General features: G+C 44.1%; 1 protein-coding gene across 1 annotated transcript; it reads right to left on the bottom strand.

Moving 5' to 3' along the window:
- Positions 1-8,636: 8,636 nt before the first annotated feature.
- Positions 8,637-10,605, bottom strand: LOC141099340 (beta-1,3-galactosyltransferase 2-like). The gene has a single exon (XM_073587590.1). The coding sequence runs from the start codon at positions 10,603-10,605 to the stop codon at positions 9,586-9,588; it is 1,020 nt and encodes a 339-aa protein (XP_073443691.1). The 3' UTR covers positions 8,637-9,585.
- Positions 10,606-16,010: the final 5,405 nt, after the last annotated feature.

The following is a 16,010-nucleotide window of genomic DNA, read 5'->3' as shown; positions in this document are numbered from 1 at the left end:
TAAAAAACAGACCCCATGGCAAAATGTGGCTTATCTGTTACACGCTTCATGCATCCGTGTGATAAAAATTTGTGGATTGTAGGCCGGTACTACAGTGTTTTCCTGTCTGGTACTCAAGTTATATACAGCACTATGTTGCATTATTTTAAAAAACAGGGTACACATTTTACAGTGGGGTCTATCTGTGACACACCTCACACATCCGTGTGCCAAACATTGAAGCATTTTAGCCTTAACTTCCCTTTTTTGGGCAGTCTGTCACTTTCACTTTATCCAGCAGTCTTTCTTATCCAAAAAAAAAAAGAAAATTATACAGTCAGTTATCTCAGGCTGAGGCCTGGTGTATCTGTGGTGTAAAAATCATTGCTTCGCAGGCATACAATGCATAGTTATGTCTGCTAGCCTTTTTCTACTCATTATTTTGGGTGTTCAAAAATTAGCACAAAACCTAAAAAAAAAATTAATGCTGTCTGTTATCTCAGGCTCAATCAGGGTTGCCACCACAGTCTATAGCTCCTGCACCTCATCCTCCTCCTGCTCTTCTGCCTCCATCTCTGAAATGAAAACATCAGTCAGAAGCTGGAAGCACTGCAGCAATGGCTAAGACAAGCGGCAACAGGCTGTGCTGAAGCTAATCTGCACTGGTGGCAAACCGCACAATGAAGAGTTGTGGACAGCGCTGAAAGAGCAGTCAGATATTTGGATGACACCGCTGAACCTACAAGCCAATCTTGGTCGTGTGTGACAATGGCCGGAACCTGGTTGCCGCTCTGAGGCAAGATGAGCTCACACACGTACCTTGCCTGGCCCATGTGCTTAACCTCGTTGTTCAACGCTTTTTCAAAAGCTACCCAAAGCTTCCAGATCTGCTAGTGAAAGTACGCCATCTGTCTGCCCATTTTAGAAAGTCAGCTACACCTTCAGCTGCCCTTGCCGGGCTTCAGCAGCATTTGCAGCTTCCGGCTCACCGACTGGTGTGTGATGTGCCCATGCATTGGAACTCTACACTGCATAAGTTAGAAAGGATTTATGAGCAGAAGAGGGCAGTTGTTGACTACTAGCATCAACAAGGCCATCGATATTCAGTTCATACTCCACACAAAAGACCTCAGGAGTGGACGTGGATGTCAGACATATGTACCATCCTCCAGAACTTTGAGGACAGCACCAAGGTGGTGAGCGGTGATCACACCATCATTAGTGTCACCATCCCACTTCTCAGCATTCTGGAAACCTCTCTGCCAGGAACCATACAGGGTGATTACATTCAGCCCAGCCTCATGTCGTCACAACATGGATTGGTAGACAATGAGGAGGAAGAACAAGAGCTAGTTTCATGCACATAGACGGTACTACAAGCACAGCTGTAATACCATCTGTTTAGCGTGGATGGCCTGAGGACAGGGAGGAGAAGGACAACACGGTCAGTCATCCGATTGGTGAGGACACGGAAGTCTTGCCTGTTAGTAGTCTTGCACGCATGGCTGACTTTATGTTGTGCTGCGTTTCCCGTGGGCCGTGACCCACGCATTATAAAAATTTTCGGGGACATTTATTACTGGTTGGTGACACTTCTAGACCCACGCTAAAAGAAAAATGTTCATTCTCTTCCAGAGGCAGAGAGGTGTACAAAAATGATGATGTAACAGAGGGTCCTTGAAGCGGAATTACTGAAAAAAATCCCATGTGAGAATGCTGGCAGCAGACGTCAGAGTTTGTTGTACAGCCAAGGCGAGAGAGACAGAAGTACAATCCAGCTCAGGCAGAGGATCAATGGCAAAGTTCTGGGACAGTTTCCTCAGACTGTCACATCGTGCCACCACAGAGGCAAGGGGTGGTGTCAAAAGAAGTGCAATGTTTGGTAAGATGGTGAGGGAGTACCTTGCAGATCGTAAAAACCTCCGGGATTCCTTTGTGCCTTTTAATTATTGGGTATCCAAGCTGGACACGTGTCATGAACTGGCTCTCTACACCATGGAGGTCCTGGCCTGCCCTGCTGCTAGCGTTCTGTCAGAGCGTGTTTTTAGTGCTGCTGGTAAAATTATAACAGATAAGCGCATCCGCCTGTCAACTGACAATGCTGACAGACTGACACTTATAAAAATGAACAAGGGCTGGATTGGTCAAGACTTATGTACTGATTGAAAACATCTGAATATAACTTCAAATAATTTTTTTGGGTGGTTGGGGAGGTGTATTCTCATGCACCTCTTCACAATCAAACATGGTTATCCCCTTCCTGATTGGGTCTGTTTGGTGTTATCCTCCTCCTTATCCTCATCCTCATCATCCACAACCTGTAGAACACCAGGGTCAATGTATTCCATGATGCAAAAGTCACTATATTTTTATTTTTATCCCTGTCTCTGAGCTGTTGTTAGGGACAAACATATCTTGTTGAACACATTCTGGCTTCATATCTATGAACCTGTGTTCGCCCCACCCTTTTGTTAGTTTCGTTCATAGGTGGATTCACGTTTTTTATTTATTTGTTTCATTTCAGTATGATTTCTCATTATGACTCCTCATTATCCACCACTAGATCACCAGGGTAAACGTATTATGGCCTGCTACAGGCAGTTTAATTTTTGGCAAGGGTGTCTAAGATGCCCATAGTATACTTTTAAGAAATGTAATCTCCATGGGGAAATGTTTGTCAGGCCATGCACTCTGTGTATGGGTGTTACAAATCTAGGAGACCCCTTCCTTTACATTGGGCCTAGTTTTTAATGAGGCCTTCATCAATGTCTCCTCCTTCTCTGCCACTAGATGGCCAGGGTCCAGGGTTAACGTGTTCTGTGCTGCTACAGGCAGTCCAATTTTTGGCAAGGGTGTCTATGATGCCCATATTAGGCTACTTTCACACTTGCGTTTTTTTGCGCTGCGCACCGTGTGCAGTGCAAACGCACATAAAAACCGCATCATGCGTTTGTGTGCGTTTTTTTTGCGGGTTTTGGTGCGTTTTTCTAAAAAAACGCATTTTTTTTGCGCATTCGTGCGCATTACCACGCATGCGTTTTTTTGGGGCAAGTTGGACGCACAAAAAATGCAACAGGATGTATTTTGTGCGCCCGAGCGCACACTACAAACAACGCATGCGCATACAAATGCTTACAAACGCATGTGTATGCGCACCCATGTAAAGTATAGGAAAAAAAAGCATGCGTTTGTTTGCGCAAAAAAACAGCGCAAAAAAACGCAAGTGTGAAACCAGCCTTAGACTATTAAAAAAATGTACCCCCCATGGGGAAATTTTTTCTGCCCATGCATTTCGTGTATGGGCATTACAAGTCTAGGAGACCTGCTTCTTTGTAATGGGCCTTTTTTTTGGAGGTCCTCATCCATGTTTCGTCCAAGGGAGGATTGTGGTGCGTGAAAATTTGGGTCAAGGCTGCCCTTGCATTCAAGGCATAAGGAAAGTGTATGGCAGGACCAACTGAAGACTGTGAAGTGGGTTTTCATGTGGCCTTCCAGTATGTGGGTTCAAAGGCTTATTGGGGTGCATATGACTTTGTAGCAGGGCAGGCCTTGCTGTCAATGCATTAGGAAAGAGTACGGGAGTACAAAATGCATAATGTGAAGTGGATTTTCATTGGCCCATCCAGTATGTGGGTTCAAAGGCTTATTGGGGCACATATGACTTGGTAGCAGGGCAGGCCTTGCATTCAATGCAACATTTTTTATGGAGGCCCTCCTGGAAATCTTATGAAAAGGGTATTGGGGTGCGTTGTAATTCTTGGCAGCCCATCCACTCACTGCATAGGCTACAACAGTTTAGGAGACCCACTGTTTAATAATGGCCCTTTAAGCAGATTAATGCTGCCTGATGCCCCTGTATAAATAGGCTCCGTGACTTTAAGAGTCCCTCCTACATAAATGAATCAAGATTTGTCTGCTTATGTGTCACACACCACATGGCCAGCTAGGGTTGGTAAATGTTGAAATGACATTTCCCAGTGAATGCATTTGCATTGGTTGAAAGCAATGTTAATGCTTCAAAAACTCTGAGTCTGAACTAGGCCCAAGTGGGGGAGGAAAATTTTGGTCTGGGGTTAATTATTTTGCCTTATATACAAGTCATTAACCTGGAAAGGATGTACCTAAACATATTTCCCAGCAAAATACGTTTTGGTTTTGTTATGGTATGTTTTTTGGTGCACCGGTAAAAATGGCATGAAACTCTGAAAAAATTGTTTAAAGCTCTGAACTAGGAGTCAGGAATGCTTCCAGGGGCGATCCCCATGATGTCCTCGTGTCATTTGAGCAGTGTTTCCATCATTTTCAGACGTTTAAAAGGACCCCGGGGGGATCGTGGTAAAAATGCTCGGGTCTCCCATAGACTTACATTGGGCTCGTTGTTCTGTCCGAGTACCCGAGTACTTTAGTGCTCGCCCATCACTAGATTTAATCTCTTACGCTGTATATATATTGATTACCCATGTATACTGTATGGCCCTTTGAAGCAATAGTCACTAAGGGTATTCATGAATATTCATTATAATTTGCTGTAACAGGTACATATGCGTTTCTGATCATTAATGTGGCTTTATGTATAATGGTATCTATATTTGTATATTCCCCTATATGTATCCATTATATTTACTATATTCCACATTGTACTGTCTGTGCCTCCTCTGTGTTGGCGGTGCATCCTGCCCGTGGTGTGGATGCGGGCTGCCATGTCTTTCACGGAGTTGCATATACTACATTCTCTCAGTAGCGCATCATCTGCCTCCACCCCCTTTCCTCTGCGCATGCGCCACCATTTGCGCTCGGCTCGTTGGTCTCTGGCAGGTAACGCCTCTGACGTCTGATCACATGGTTCATGTGTTTCCGGCGCTGGCGGCGGGTTCCTGTGTCGGGCGCCGGCGTCCTGGACTCCATGGAGACGCATTGCCCTCTTTATTATGTCCTGATGAAGGAGTAATCCGAAAAGTGCGTAGGGGAGAGCGGGCTGGTCACTTGGAGATGCTGCCGACACTAATCACCAACAGGTAACTATTTGTGCACTTTATATTATATATGTTGGATACTTTCATATGTACAGTGGGGCAAAAAAGTATTTAGTCAGTCAGCAATAGTGCAAGTTCCACCACTTAAAAAGATGAGAGGCGTCTGTAATTTACATCATAGGTAGACTTCAACTATGGGAGACAAACTGAGAAAAAAAAATCCAGAAAATCACATTGTCTGTTTTTTTTTTCATTTTATTTGCATATTATGGTGGAAAATAAGTATTTGGTCAGAAACAAAATTTCATCTCAATACTTTGTGATATATCCTTTGTTGGCAATGACAGAGGTCAAACGTTTTCTGTAAGTCTTCACAAGGTTGCCACACACTGTTGTTGGTATGTTGGCCCATTCCTCCATGCAGATCTCCTCTAGAGCAGTGATGTTTTTGGCTTTTTGCTTGGCAACACGGACTTTCAACTCCCTCCAAAGGTTTTCTATAGGGTTGAGATCTGGAGACTGGCTAGGCCACTCCAGGACCTTGAAATGCTTCTTACAAAGCCACTCCTTCGTTGCCCTGGCGGTGTGCTTTGGATCATTGTCATGTTGAAAGACCCAGCCACGTTTTATCATCAATGCCCTTGCTGATGGAAGGAGGTTTGCACTCAAAATCTCACGATACATGGCCCCATTCATTCTTTCATGTACCCGGATCAGTCGTCCTGGCCCCTTTGCAGAGAAACAGCCCCAAAGCATGATGTTTCCACCACCATGCTTTACAGTAGGTATGGTGTTTGATGGATGCAACTCAGTATTCTTTTTCCTCCAAACACGACAAGTTGTGTTTCTACCAAACAGTTCCAGTTTGGTTTCATCAGACCATAGGACATTCTCCCAAAACTCCTCTGGATCATCCAAATGCTCTCTAGCAAACTTCAGACGGGCCCGGACATGTACAGGCTTAAGCAGTGGGACACGTCTGGCACTGCAGGATCTGAGTCCATGGTGGCGTAGTGTGTTACTTATGTTAGGCCTTGTTACATTGGTCCCAGCTCTCTGCAGTTCATTGACTAGGTCCCCCCGCGTGGTTCTGGGATTTTTGCTCACCGTTCTTGTGATCATTCTGACCCCACGGGGTGGGATTTTGCGTGGAGCACCAGATCGAGGGAGATTATCAGTGGTCTTGTATGTCTTCCATTTTCTAATTATTGCTCCCACAGTTGATTTCTTCACTCCAAGCTGGTTGGCTATTGCAGATTCATTCTACCCAGCCTGGTGCAGGGCTACAATTTTGTTTCTGGTGTCCTTTGACAGCTCTTTGGTCTTCACCATAGTGGAGTTTGGAGTCAGACTGTTTGAGGGTGTGCACAGGTGTCTTTTTATACTGATAACAAGTTTAAACAGGTGCCATTACTACAGGTAATGAGTGGAGGAAAGAGGAGACTCTTAAAGAAGAAGTTACAGGTCTGTGAGAGCCAGAAATCTTGATTGCTTGTTTCTGACCAAATACTTATTTTCCACCATAATATGCAAATAAAATGAAAAAAAAACAGACAATGTGATTTTCTGGATTTTTTTTTCTCAGTTTGTCTCCCATAGTTGAGGTCTACCTATGATGTAAATTACAGACGCCTCTCATCTTTTTAAGTGGTGGAACTTGCACTATTGCTGCCTGACTAAATACTTTTTTGCCCCACTGTATGTATCTGATTTAGGAGCCTATACATCTTTGCCCTGAGGAGCGAGTGTGATAGATATATATGTATTCAGTGGCTGCTTTATTTATGTGGTTGATACAGCCAGGCACTGTGCAATACGATTCAGTGCTCATGTGTGGCCTGTACCGCCCTATGCAGTGTAGGGTGTTATATCAACTGATGTTTTAACTCTTCCTATCCTTGTCTGCCCATTTGACCAATAAAGTATATATTTTATGCATTATATGGACTTTTTTTAATTGTATTTTTGCTGACCCCCCTTTTATGATTATTGGCAATCTGTCCTTTACTAGTCCTATATGCAGTCTGGGGGATCCATGGCCATTTATATCTATATAATTTTGTGATGTATATCTATTCTTGGATATCATTTATTTATATGATTTTGTTTTTGGGCCAATTACACTCCAGACACTTTAATATCTTTCATTTATTACCTAACACAGAGTGTATCTGAGTCTTTCTTACATCACATTTTTTACAGTTCTTGTTTCCTTCCTATATTACACTAACAATTCAAATTTTAAAAAATATTAAGTTTAGGTTTCATTAAATTAATATCTTTTAAAAATCCTTTTTAAATTTTACCTTCTACACAGAAATTAATGTTTCTTAACTTTTTTTTCCCTGTAAACTCCAATTTCTTGTCTTTTTTAATGTTTTATTGTCAGTCTTTAAAGTGGAGTAGAAAAGAGACACCATTGTTTTCAGCAGCGATCTGAGAGTCAGCTATGCTTCCAGGGGTCTTCCTCAAGCTGTTCTTCCATTCAGCACTTTTTCATCCATTTCAATATTTTCACTGCCCCCCAGGGCTCCCAGGGTCTGATGTAAAAGTGCTCACATTTCCCATTGACTCCCATTATACTTGAAACGACATTAGGAATCGCTTGGTTCGAGTAACAAGCATTTTAGCGCTCGCTCATCTCTAATAGCAATGCAACAACAACAATACAATGCAAAATGGAATGCTTTTCAAGTCATGGGACATGACAGTGTCCAAGGGCATAAGATTCACATGAGACTCAAAACACCAACACAGCTTCTCCAGGACATTAAGTCAAAGTCCAAAAAGGAAAATTGAACATATTATTGGTTGATTCAGCCAGAGATGAAGCATTGGGAAGATGTGACAACACTACACAATGTACAGTAATCCCCGGAGCCTCAGTCGAAAGCTCACTGTTGCAGGTAGAAGATTGCTTTGACTGCCACATTGAGGAACTGAAGGGGAAGTGAGTAAAGATCTAAAGAATTGGCACCATTGTAGAGTAAGTATTGAGCTACCTACTCAAAACCTGGCCTGATGTAGAATGTCATATATAAAGTGATGAAGCCCTTTTGTCGCAGCTAAGCTTAGGTTTGCAAGGCTCCACATTGGAATTTATGGTTGGTCCTTCTTGGATGGTAGGTTACAGAGGGAGTTTTTTGAAGCTTTGGCATCCACGAATTAGATTTGGTTTACTACAAGAAGCTTTCAAAGCAGCCACTTGGCGTGAAGGTTGCCAGGTAAAAATAAGTAATGGATGCCACCCATATGGAAATCAGAATCCACCTCCCAAATTCCTCTAGAGAATATTCACTAAGGTCACATTTCTTGTTATAAATTATTTTTGAAAAGCAATACGAAGAAGTCAAAATTATTTTAAAATGTTTTATTCAACAAAGGTACGTCATATACCGACCATATAATGTGTGAAAACATTATTCAGCACATTAGTACGCAATTCTAGCAAGCAATCGGCACCAAATAAGGTTATAGCCTTCTCCTGGACGGTTTGTGGCGTTGTTCTCATAGTCATTTATTATTTTGTGAGAACCATGGCCCACAAGAGGATCATCCGGTACTCTGGTGGACTGATTTAACTGTTGCTAGAATTTGCCATGGTGTTCCCCTATTTCATTTTTAAAGTAAATAGAAAATATATCTAAAATTTTACTTACATATAATTTAGGCATAATGGGAAAGTTCAGATTCTAATAACAGGACCCTTTAAGAGTCAAATGATCTGTGATTTTACCATTCAGAACCATTATGGTCAATAACGGCTGACTGCAATGTAACAAAAATAAAATGGGAAAATTAAAATAAATTAAAATATAATATTAAATATTAAAATAAAATTGGGAAAATCTCTTCATCCGTATAACACACCAAAATAGGGATCAGGAGAAAATATTTTCCAAATTTAGACTGTGCCTCATAATGGTCATATGTTGTACCATGTCCATTTCACATGTTGCGTTTTTGCTGCTTATTATCAGTGCAGATTTTGTCACAGAACTTAAAGGGTTTCCAGCAAAGTGAAAGAGAATCCTGAAGTCTCATGCACACGTGGCTTATTTGCGACTTGTAGAGTTGGTGACAATTCTTTCAGCGTTTTTTCTGCAGATTTCAGCCATACTAATGAGTGAGGAAAAATCTGCACTAAAAACGCAAGTAAAAAAACAAACATTTTTGCTGCTGCCTTATTCCTGCCAAGAGATGCAGAAATGGTGCAGAAATTTCTGCACCAAATATTTAACGTGTGCACATACCCGTCATCAACTTTTCCCTAAAAAAAAATGTTTTATGGGTTTTGCATGAAAAATTTGGTCCAAATTTCATCAATCTTTTTTAATCAGTGTCATCAGGGTTTGGTCAGTGTGTCAGTATTTACCATCAGAGTTTGGTCCCAATTTCATCAATTTTTCTTGGATGAGAAACAAACAAAAATAGTTCCTCTATCTGTTCCTATCTAGCGGTCCTTGAAAAATGTATCCGAGTGCTGTCCAATTTTTTCACGGACCCATAGACTTACATTGCCAATTTTGATGAACACTCAGACCAATATCGGACAAGACCTTGTGATTTTGAGTGGGACCTTTGTATCATGAACACAATAGTGCTTGTACCCAAAAAATGGTGTGAATGAGCCCTAACAATTGGGAGATTTATTACCTTGAAAGTCTGCCCATATAGAACGTAGCTCACTTCCCACATAATGGTGCACTGTGATAACGTTCTTGAATCGACAACGATCATAATTAATCCTGTGACCATGAAATTTATCTCTAGGGGGTTCAGTGGGTGGGATATGAAGCTCATATAAGCAAATTCCCATAAAAGCATCCTCTATGGGGATGACCCTTATTTCTTGGGCCACATCGTAGATTTTTTTTGCCATATCAATTGAAAAGACATATCCAGGACCATTGCAATAGGGTGGGTAAGTGTCGTTTGGATAGACTTCTTCAGGTACATACCACTTATGAGCATTGTCCCTTAAGGGTCCATTGTTGGATACAATAGTTCCTGTAAAATAATTTTGACGAACGGGTAAATCTGGATTAAGAAGCTGATGGACCAAGCTGTCTACATTAAGAAACATGTCATTGTCTATCTTCATGACATAGCTGGCAGAAGGACAGAATTTGATCACCCACTCCATACCCATTAAGGTTTTTAAAGTCAAATTGTAATATGTGTCAATGAAGTCTTGTTGTATGATGTCCCCAAAGATCTTGCTTTCCTCCTCTAACAAATCCTGGACTCGATTTTGAAAAAAATGAGATTGACCCACCAGAAAAATCTTGACCACGTCAACATCATAAAGACTTTCATTACCCCATGTTTCTCGGATTGTGTGTCTAGATCTTGAGTCATAGCATATTCCCAAGATCATTATAACAAGGAAAGGCTTCCGGTTCTTGCACTTGTCCGGCTGGTTAATGATGAATTTGTATGGAAATGGGTATGGAGGAGCCAGCGGGTGCTTGAATGCTGGGTAAGTCAAATTATTCACAGGTTTATTTCTCTCCTGTAATTTTATGGAATCTTCAAACCACTTGATTAAATGCTCTATTTTTCTTTCATAATACAATACATATCCTCTCAAAGATATGAGAACCAGACAAAGTGCAATGCAGATTTTCGATAAGCGGATTCGGAAATTCATGTTGTCAGTAGAACATGGATAAATTTCTGGAAAGGGTATAAAAGAGAAAATGTTTAGTAAAGAAATCATGGAAAAATGTTACAAAATAAACCAAATTACACATTGTGGGCAGGAAATTCTACAAATTTACACAATATAGTGAAGTAATGGTGGATGTACATTTAATTTATATTATTGAAATCACCCAGTTACCAACATTGATGTTGACAATGTAGAGACATGTAAGTATTGCCGCAATCCTGCCAACATCTATTGGAGCCCATACACATTAGATTAAAGTCACCTGAAGTTTGTGATTCTGAACCATAACAAACATTCTTTGCTTAGTTTGGTGAAACAAATTATCATTCGTTTCATCTGATGACCAACCGATTAAGATTAGTTTTAATTCAAAATGCCAGTCGAATAAGTTGGATTTTTTTTCAATTGATGATGATGACATCATTGTCTGAAAAACACAATTTTTGCCAATGCAGTATGAGATGTATTTTGAGCTGTCAAAGAGCAATGGTTCCTCTGACTGAAGAGAGATTGTTCTGGCCCATTTTTATCTAACGCGTATCACTCTCTTGATATTACTTCCATGATTTTCCCTCTTTTGCTTTCCTACAGCACCATAAATAATCAAATAACATGCACATAATTCCATATGAATACACATCATTTTGTGCTATTCCCGTGGTCTATGAACGAGCTGAGATCTTCAGAGAGAAAGACAATTTACTTAACTGCCACTTACTAAATTTAACAAAAAAAGTCAACTCAATGATTTCCTTTTCTGGTCCCACAAATTGCATCAAACCTAAGATTTTCTACACAAAGGAGAACCCACATATCACAATAGATAGCAGAAGGCCACCACTAAAAAGATGTATATCATTTTGTAAAGTTTCTCACCCTGCAATCAAAATAACTGAGAAGCTAAGGAGACTCCAGGGGTGAACCCGCAGGACCGTGACGACGAACCTCCCTCAGGCGAGCTGGCCAGGTGGACCACCCCCTATACAGGGAGCGTTAGGGGAGGCTATCGCCGCGGAAGCTTATACCCTGGGGACAGCTGGAGGGAGACACAGATGGGTGGCGGACTGGAAGACAGGAAGGAGAATTCGGAGGCCACAGGGGAGACTGCTGCAGGTCCGGAATGAGGCAGCTGATGACACAGGAGGAGGCAGACACAGGTGGGGAAGGACGGGCACTAGAAAGGAGCACAAGGAGGTCACAACGGGAGGTCAATAAGAGGTACGGCAGTGCAAAGGTGCAGAACAGAACACAAGGCAGGAGAGATGCAAAGGAGCGTGGGCCCGAATCAAACATGAAACACAAATGATAGTAAGGTACAGAGCAGGGGGCGAGGCTACCTGATATAGGGCGCGTGCTGCAGGACTTCCGGGTCAGGATCCTCCGGAACATAGAGGAGAGTGACAGAGCGGTTGCAGTTCAGCCAGGAGGGAGTGTGCTGCAGAGTCTGTGGTGTGAGGTGCGCATGCAAGGAACCTTGCTAAAATTTGAGGAGCCTGGATGTTCTCCTGCGGATCCCAAGATCTTTCCTTGGGACCCAAACCTTTCCAATCAATTAGAAAGAGGGTCTTACCTCTAGACCTTTTCATAGCAAGAATGTCTTTAACTTCAAAGACATCCTGTGCGGAAACAGGCTGAGGCGAGCGGCCAGTAGAAGCGTGGAACTAGTTAAGTATGACAGTTTTCAGGAGGGAAATGTGGAAGGAATTGGGAATTCGTAGCGAGGCAGGGAGCTTTAACTTGTAGGCAACATCGTTGATATGAGCTAGGACCTCAAAAGGTTCGATGTACCGGAGACCTAGTTTATACGAGGGGATCTTAAGACGGACAAATTTGGAGGACAGCCATACTTTATCCCCAGGATGATATAACAGGGGATCCAGGCGTTTCTTATTGGCATGTCTCTTTATCCTGTCCAGTACTCATTCAAGTGTGATAATGGTCTCCTGCCAGACCCTGGAGAACTCCTCGGTCAGAAGATCGCCCGCCGGCACACCAGAGACAGGGGGTACCGGCAGAGGTACACCAGGATGTTGCCCTTAGATGATAAAGAAAGGTGACTTGGAAGAGGATTTGCTGGTGTGGTTGCTGTAGGAAAATTCGGAACAAGGGAGCATGACGGAGATAAGTCACAAGGATTTGATTAGCACGTTCTGCTTGACCGTTAGTTTGGGGGTGGTAGGCAGAGGAAAAGTCTAAAGTCACTTCCATCAGTTTGCATAGGGCTCTCCAAAACCTCAAGGTGAACTGGACTCCTCTGTCCGAAACAATATGTTGAGGAAAGCCGTGAATCCAAAAAACATGGGTGATGAAAATTCTTACCAACTCGGGAGCAGAAGGTAATCCTGGCAGAGAGATGAAATGGGCCATCTTGTAAAATCGATCCACGACTACCAGGATGACTGTATGACCTGAGGTCCTAGGCAGATCAGTAATAAAGTCCATTGCAATATATTGCCAGGGAGCCGAAGCACCCGGAAGAGGGTGCACGAGACCTGAGGGTAGGTGCCGAGGCACTTTGTTTTTGGCACAAGATGGACAGGAGGCGATAAAACTTCAAACATCTTGAGGAAGAGAGGGCCACTAATAGAAATGAGAGATGAGAGAGAGAGTTTTCTTGAGGCCGACATGGCCTGCCAGCTTGGAGGCATGACCCCAGTGTAAGACTCGCTTCCTATTGCTTTCTCGAACAAACGTCTTACCCGGAGGCAATCAAGTCAGATTAATAGGAGCAACCACGATGACTTTGCTAGGATCCACGATGTGTGATGGTTCCTCCTCACTATCAGTGACCAGATAGGACCTGGATAAGCGACCACCTGGCCTGCCGGGGATTAAGCCTTTGTGCTGACCGGATGTATGCCAGGTTCTTGTGGTCTGTGTAGATCTGGAATGGATGTACAGCTCCCTCCAGGAGATACCGCCACTCCTCCAAGGCTAATTTGATAGCGAGCAGCTCCCTGTCACCAATGGCATAGTTCCTCTCTGAGGTGGAAAATGTCTTAGAGAAGAAGCCGCAGGTGACCAGTCGTCCGGAGGGAGACCTCTGAGAAAGAACTGCACCGATCCTGGTGGCAGAGGCATCCACCTCAAGAGTAAAGGGCTTGTTAGCTTCTGGACGATGGAGTACGGAAGCTGTAGCAAAGGCTTGTCTCAAGGACCGGAAGGCATTCTCAGCTCAGGAGACCAGAGGTGAGGGTTGGCTCCCTTATGGATCAGAGCAGAAATAGGACCGGTCAAGGTGGAAAAGTGTGGGATAAACTGCCGGTAGTAATTAGCAAAACCAAGGAATTGCTGGATCGCCTTAACTCCCTGGGGACGCGGAGAGTTGTGTACGGTGGGCACTTTTCCCGGGTCCATATGAAGGGCATATATATATAAAAATAAAGATTATAAGGGCATGACCAAATACTCATAGTGGCCGTCAAGGGTGTTGAAAGCGTTCTTACACTCATCTCCGGGGCGAATATGGATCGGATTATAGGCCCCACGAAGATCCAATTTTGTGAAGATTCGTGCCCCCCACAGGCGGGCGAACAGCTCCAGAATGAGAGGAAATGGATATTTGGTTTTAATGATAATATCGTTGAGACCCTGGTAGTCAATGCAGGGACGGAGGGATCCATCCTTTTTCTTGATGAAAAAGAAACCTGCTACTGCGGGTGAAGAAGACTTGCGAATAAAGCATCTGGCCAGATTCTCTTGGACATATTCAGTCATGGCTTCGGATTAAGAGTGAGACAGCGGATAGATCCAACCTCGGGGTGGAGTAGAGCCTGGAACGAGGTCAATTGGACAATCATATGGGCGATGCAGAGGTAGGCTCTCTGCCTCCCTCTTATTGAAGACATCCGCAATAGGCAGAAGGTAAATCTGGAGACGCCGAAGTTGGTCGTGAGGAGTTCCTCGGCTGGACGGAAAGCAAACACTTATTCTGGCAAGACTGTCCTCAACGCAGAATGTCACCAGAGTGCCAGTCTAGAATAGGCTCGTGTGTTCTCAACCAAGGAAGTCCCAAAAGGATGGTATGAGACAACAAGGACAGCACGTAGTAGGCTATCCTCTCCCGGTGTAAGGCTCCAATCTGAAGTTCCAGTTCTTCGTGACCTGAGTAATGGACAGCTGCAGGGGTTGGCCGTCGACCGAAGCAATCTGCTGAGGAGTCTCCAGGGACCTGACAGGGATCCGAAGCTTCCTAACTGCCTCGAGCTGAATGAAGTTTCCAGCCGCACCAGAATCTACGTAAGCCCACTCAGAAAAACGATTGGAGCCCAGGTGCAAAAGAACAGAAAGGGTCAAAGCTAGAGTGGAATGACAGGTACCTAGGGAGGCCTCTCTTACCTGTCCTAGGCGGAGGTGTTTCCCGGCCGCTCAGGACAGGAACGCAGGAAGTGGGATGCACTCCCACAATAGAAGCAGAGACCCTGTGCGACCCTCTCTTTCCGGCGCTGCTCCACCGGCTTGAGTCGATCCACTGGCTTGAGTCGATCCACTTGCATGGGTTCCGGTTCAGGGGACACAGAAGCTGTCACAGGGCGCGAGCGGGGGGAACTGCGGGTAGCCGGGGTGAGGCGTGGAAATCTTCTCTCTCAAGCGGCCTCTCGGGAGCGCTCCTAAAAGCGCAAGTCGATGCGGGTAGCTAGGGAGATCAGATCCTCCAAGGAGGTTGGAGTGTCCCGACCTTGATTCGACCCGAGAGTCCTCGCCAAAAGGCTCCTACCGAGGCCTCATTGTTCCAACCCAGCTCGGAGGACAGGGCACGGAACTGAATGGCGCATTGACCTACGGAGAGCGTGCCCTGGTGAAGATTAAAAAGTGACTCGGTAGTAGAAGCTAGGCGGCCCGGCTCTTTAAACACCTTATGAAAGGTGTCTAGAAAGATAGAAAGTTGGGAGACTAAAGGGTCATCTCGTTCCCAGAGAGGATTTACCCAGGCTAAAGCCTTCCCCTCTAAATGGGACACGACAAAGGCAACCTTGGCTCGGTCAGTGGGGTATTGCTGTGGCAGCAGCTTGAAGTGTAGCTGGCATTGATTTAAAAAACCCCTACACAATTTGGGATCTCCACTATACCACGGGGGGTTCGCCAAACAGGGCAGCGGGTGCGGAGCCGCAGCCTGAGCCAGGGCAGAAGCGACGGTCTGCAGGGCTAGGAGGCGATTATCCACCAAAGTCATATGATTTAGAATGTGGGCCTGAGTGTCACGCTGCTGGGCAAGCTCCTGTTGGAGGCCGGCCAGCTGGGAAGCACTCCCAAGATCAGAGGCCTGCAAGGCCGACAGACGGGACTCGTTTGATTCTCCCGTAAGAACATGAGTTCCTTTTCGGTTGGGGTCGAGGTACCAGCAGTACCAGTGATGCTAAGGAAATTCCAGGGGTGAACCTGCA

This window comes from Dendrobates tinctorius, unplaced genomic scaffold (genome assembly GCF_039654945.1).
Source record: "Dendrobates tinctorius isolate UK_male_01 unplaced genomic scaffold, ASM3965494v1 ptg000099l, whole genome shotgun sequence".
Lineage (NCBI taxonomy): Eukaryota > Metazoa > Chordata > Amphibia > Anura > Dendrobatidae > Dendrobates > Dendrobates tinctorius.
Note: the sequence above shows the minus strand (reverse complement) of the source record. Positions and strands in the feature narration are given on the sequence as shown.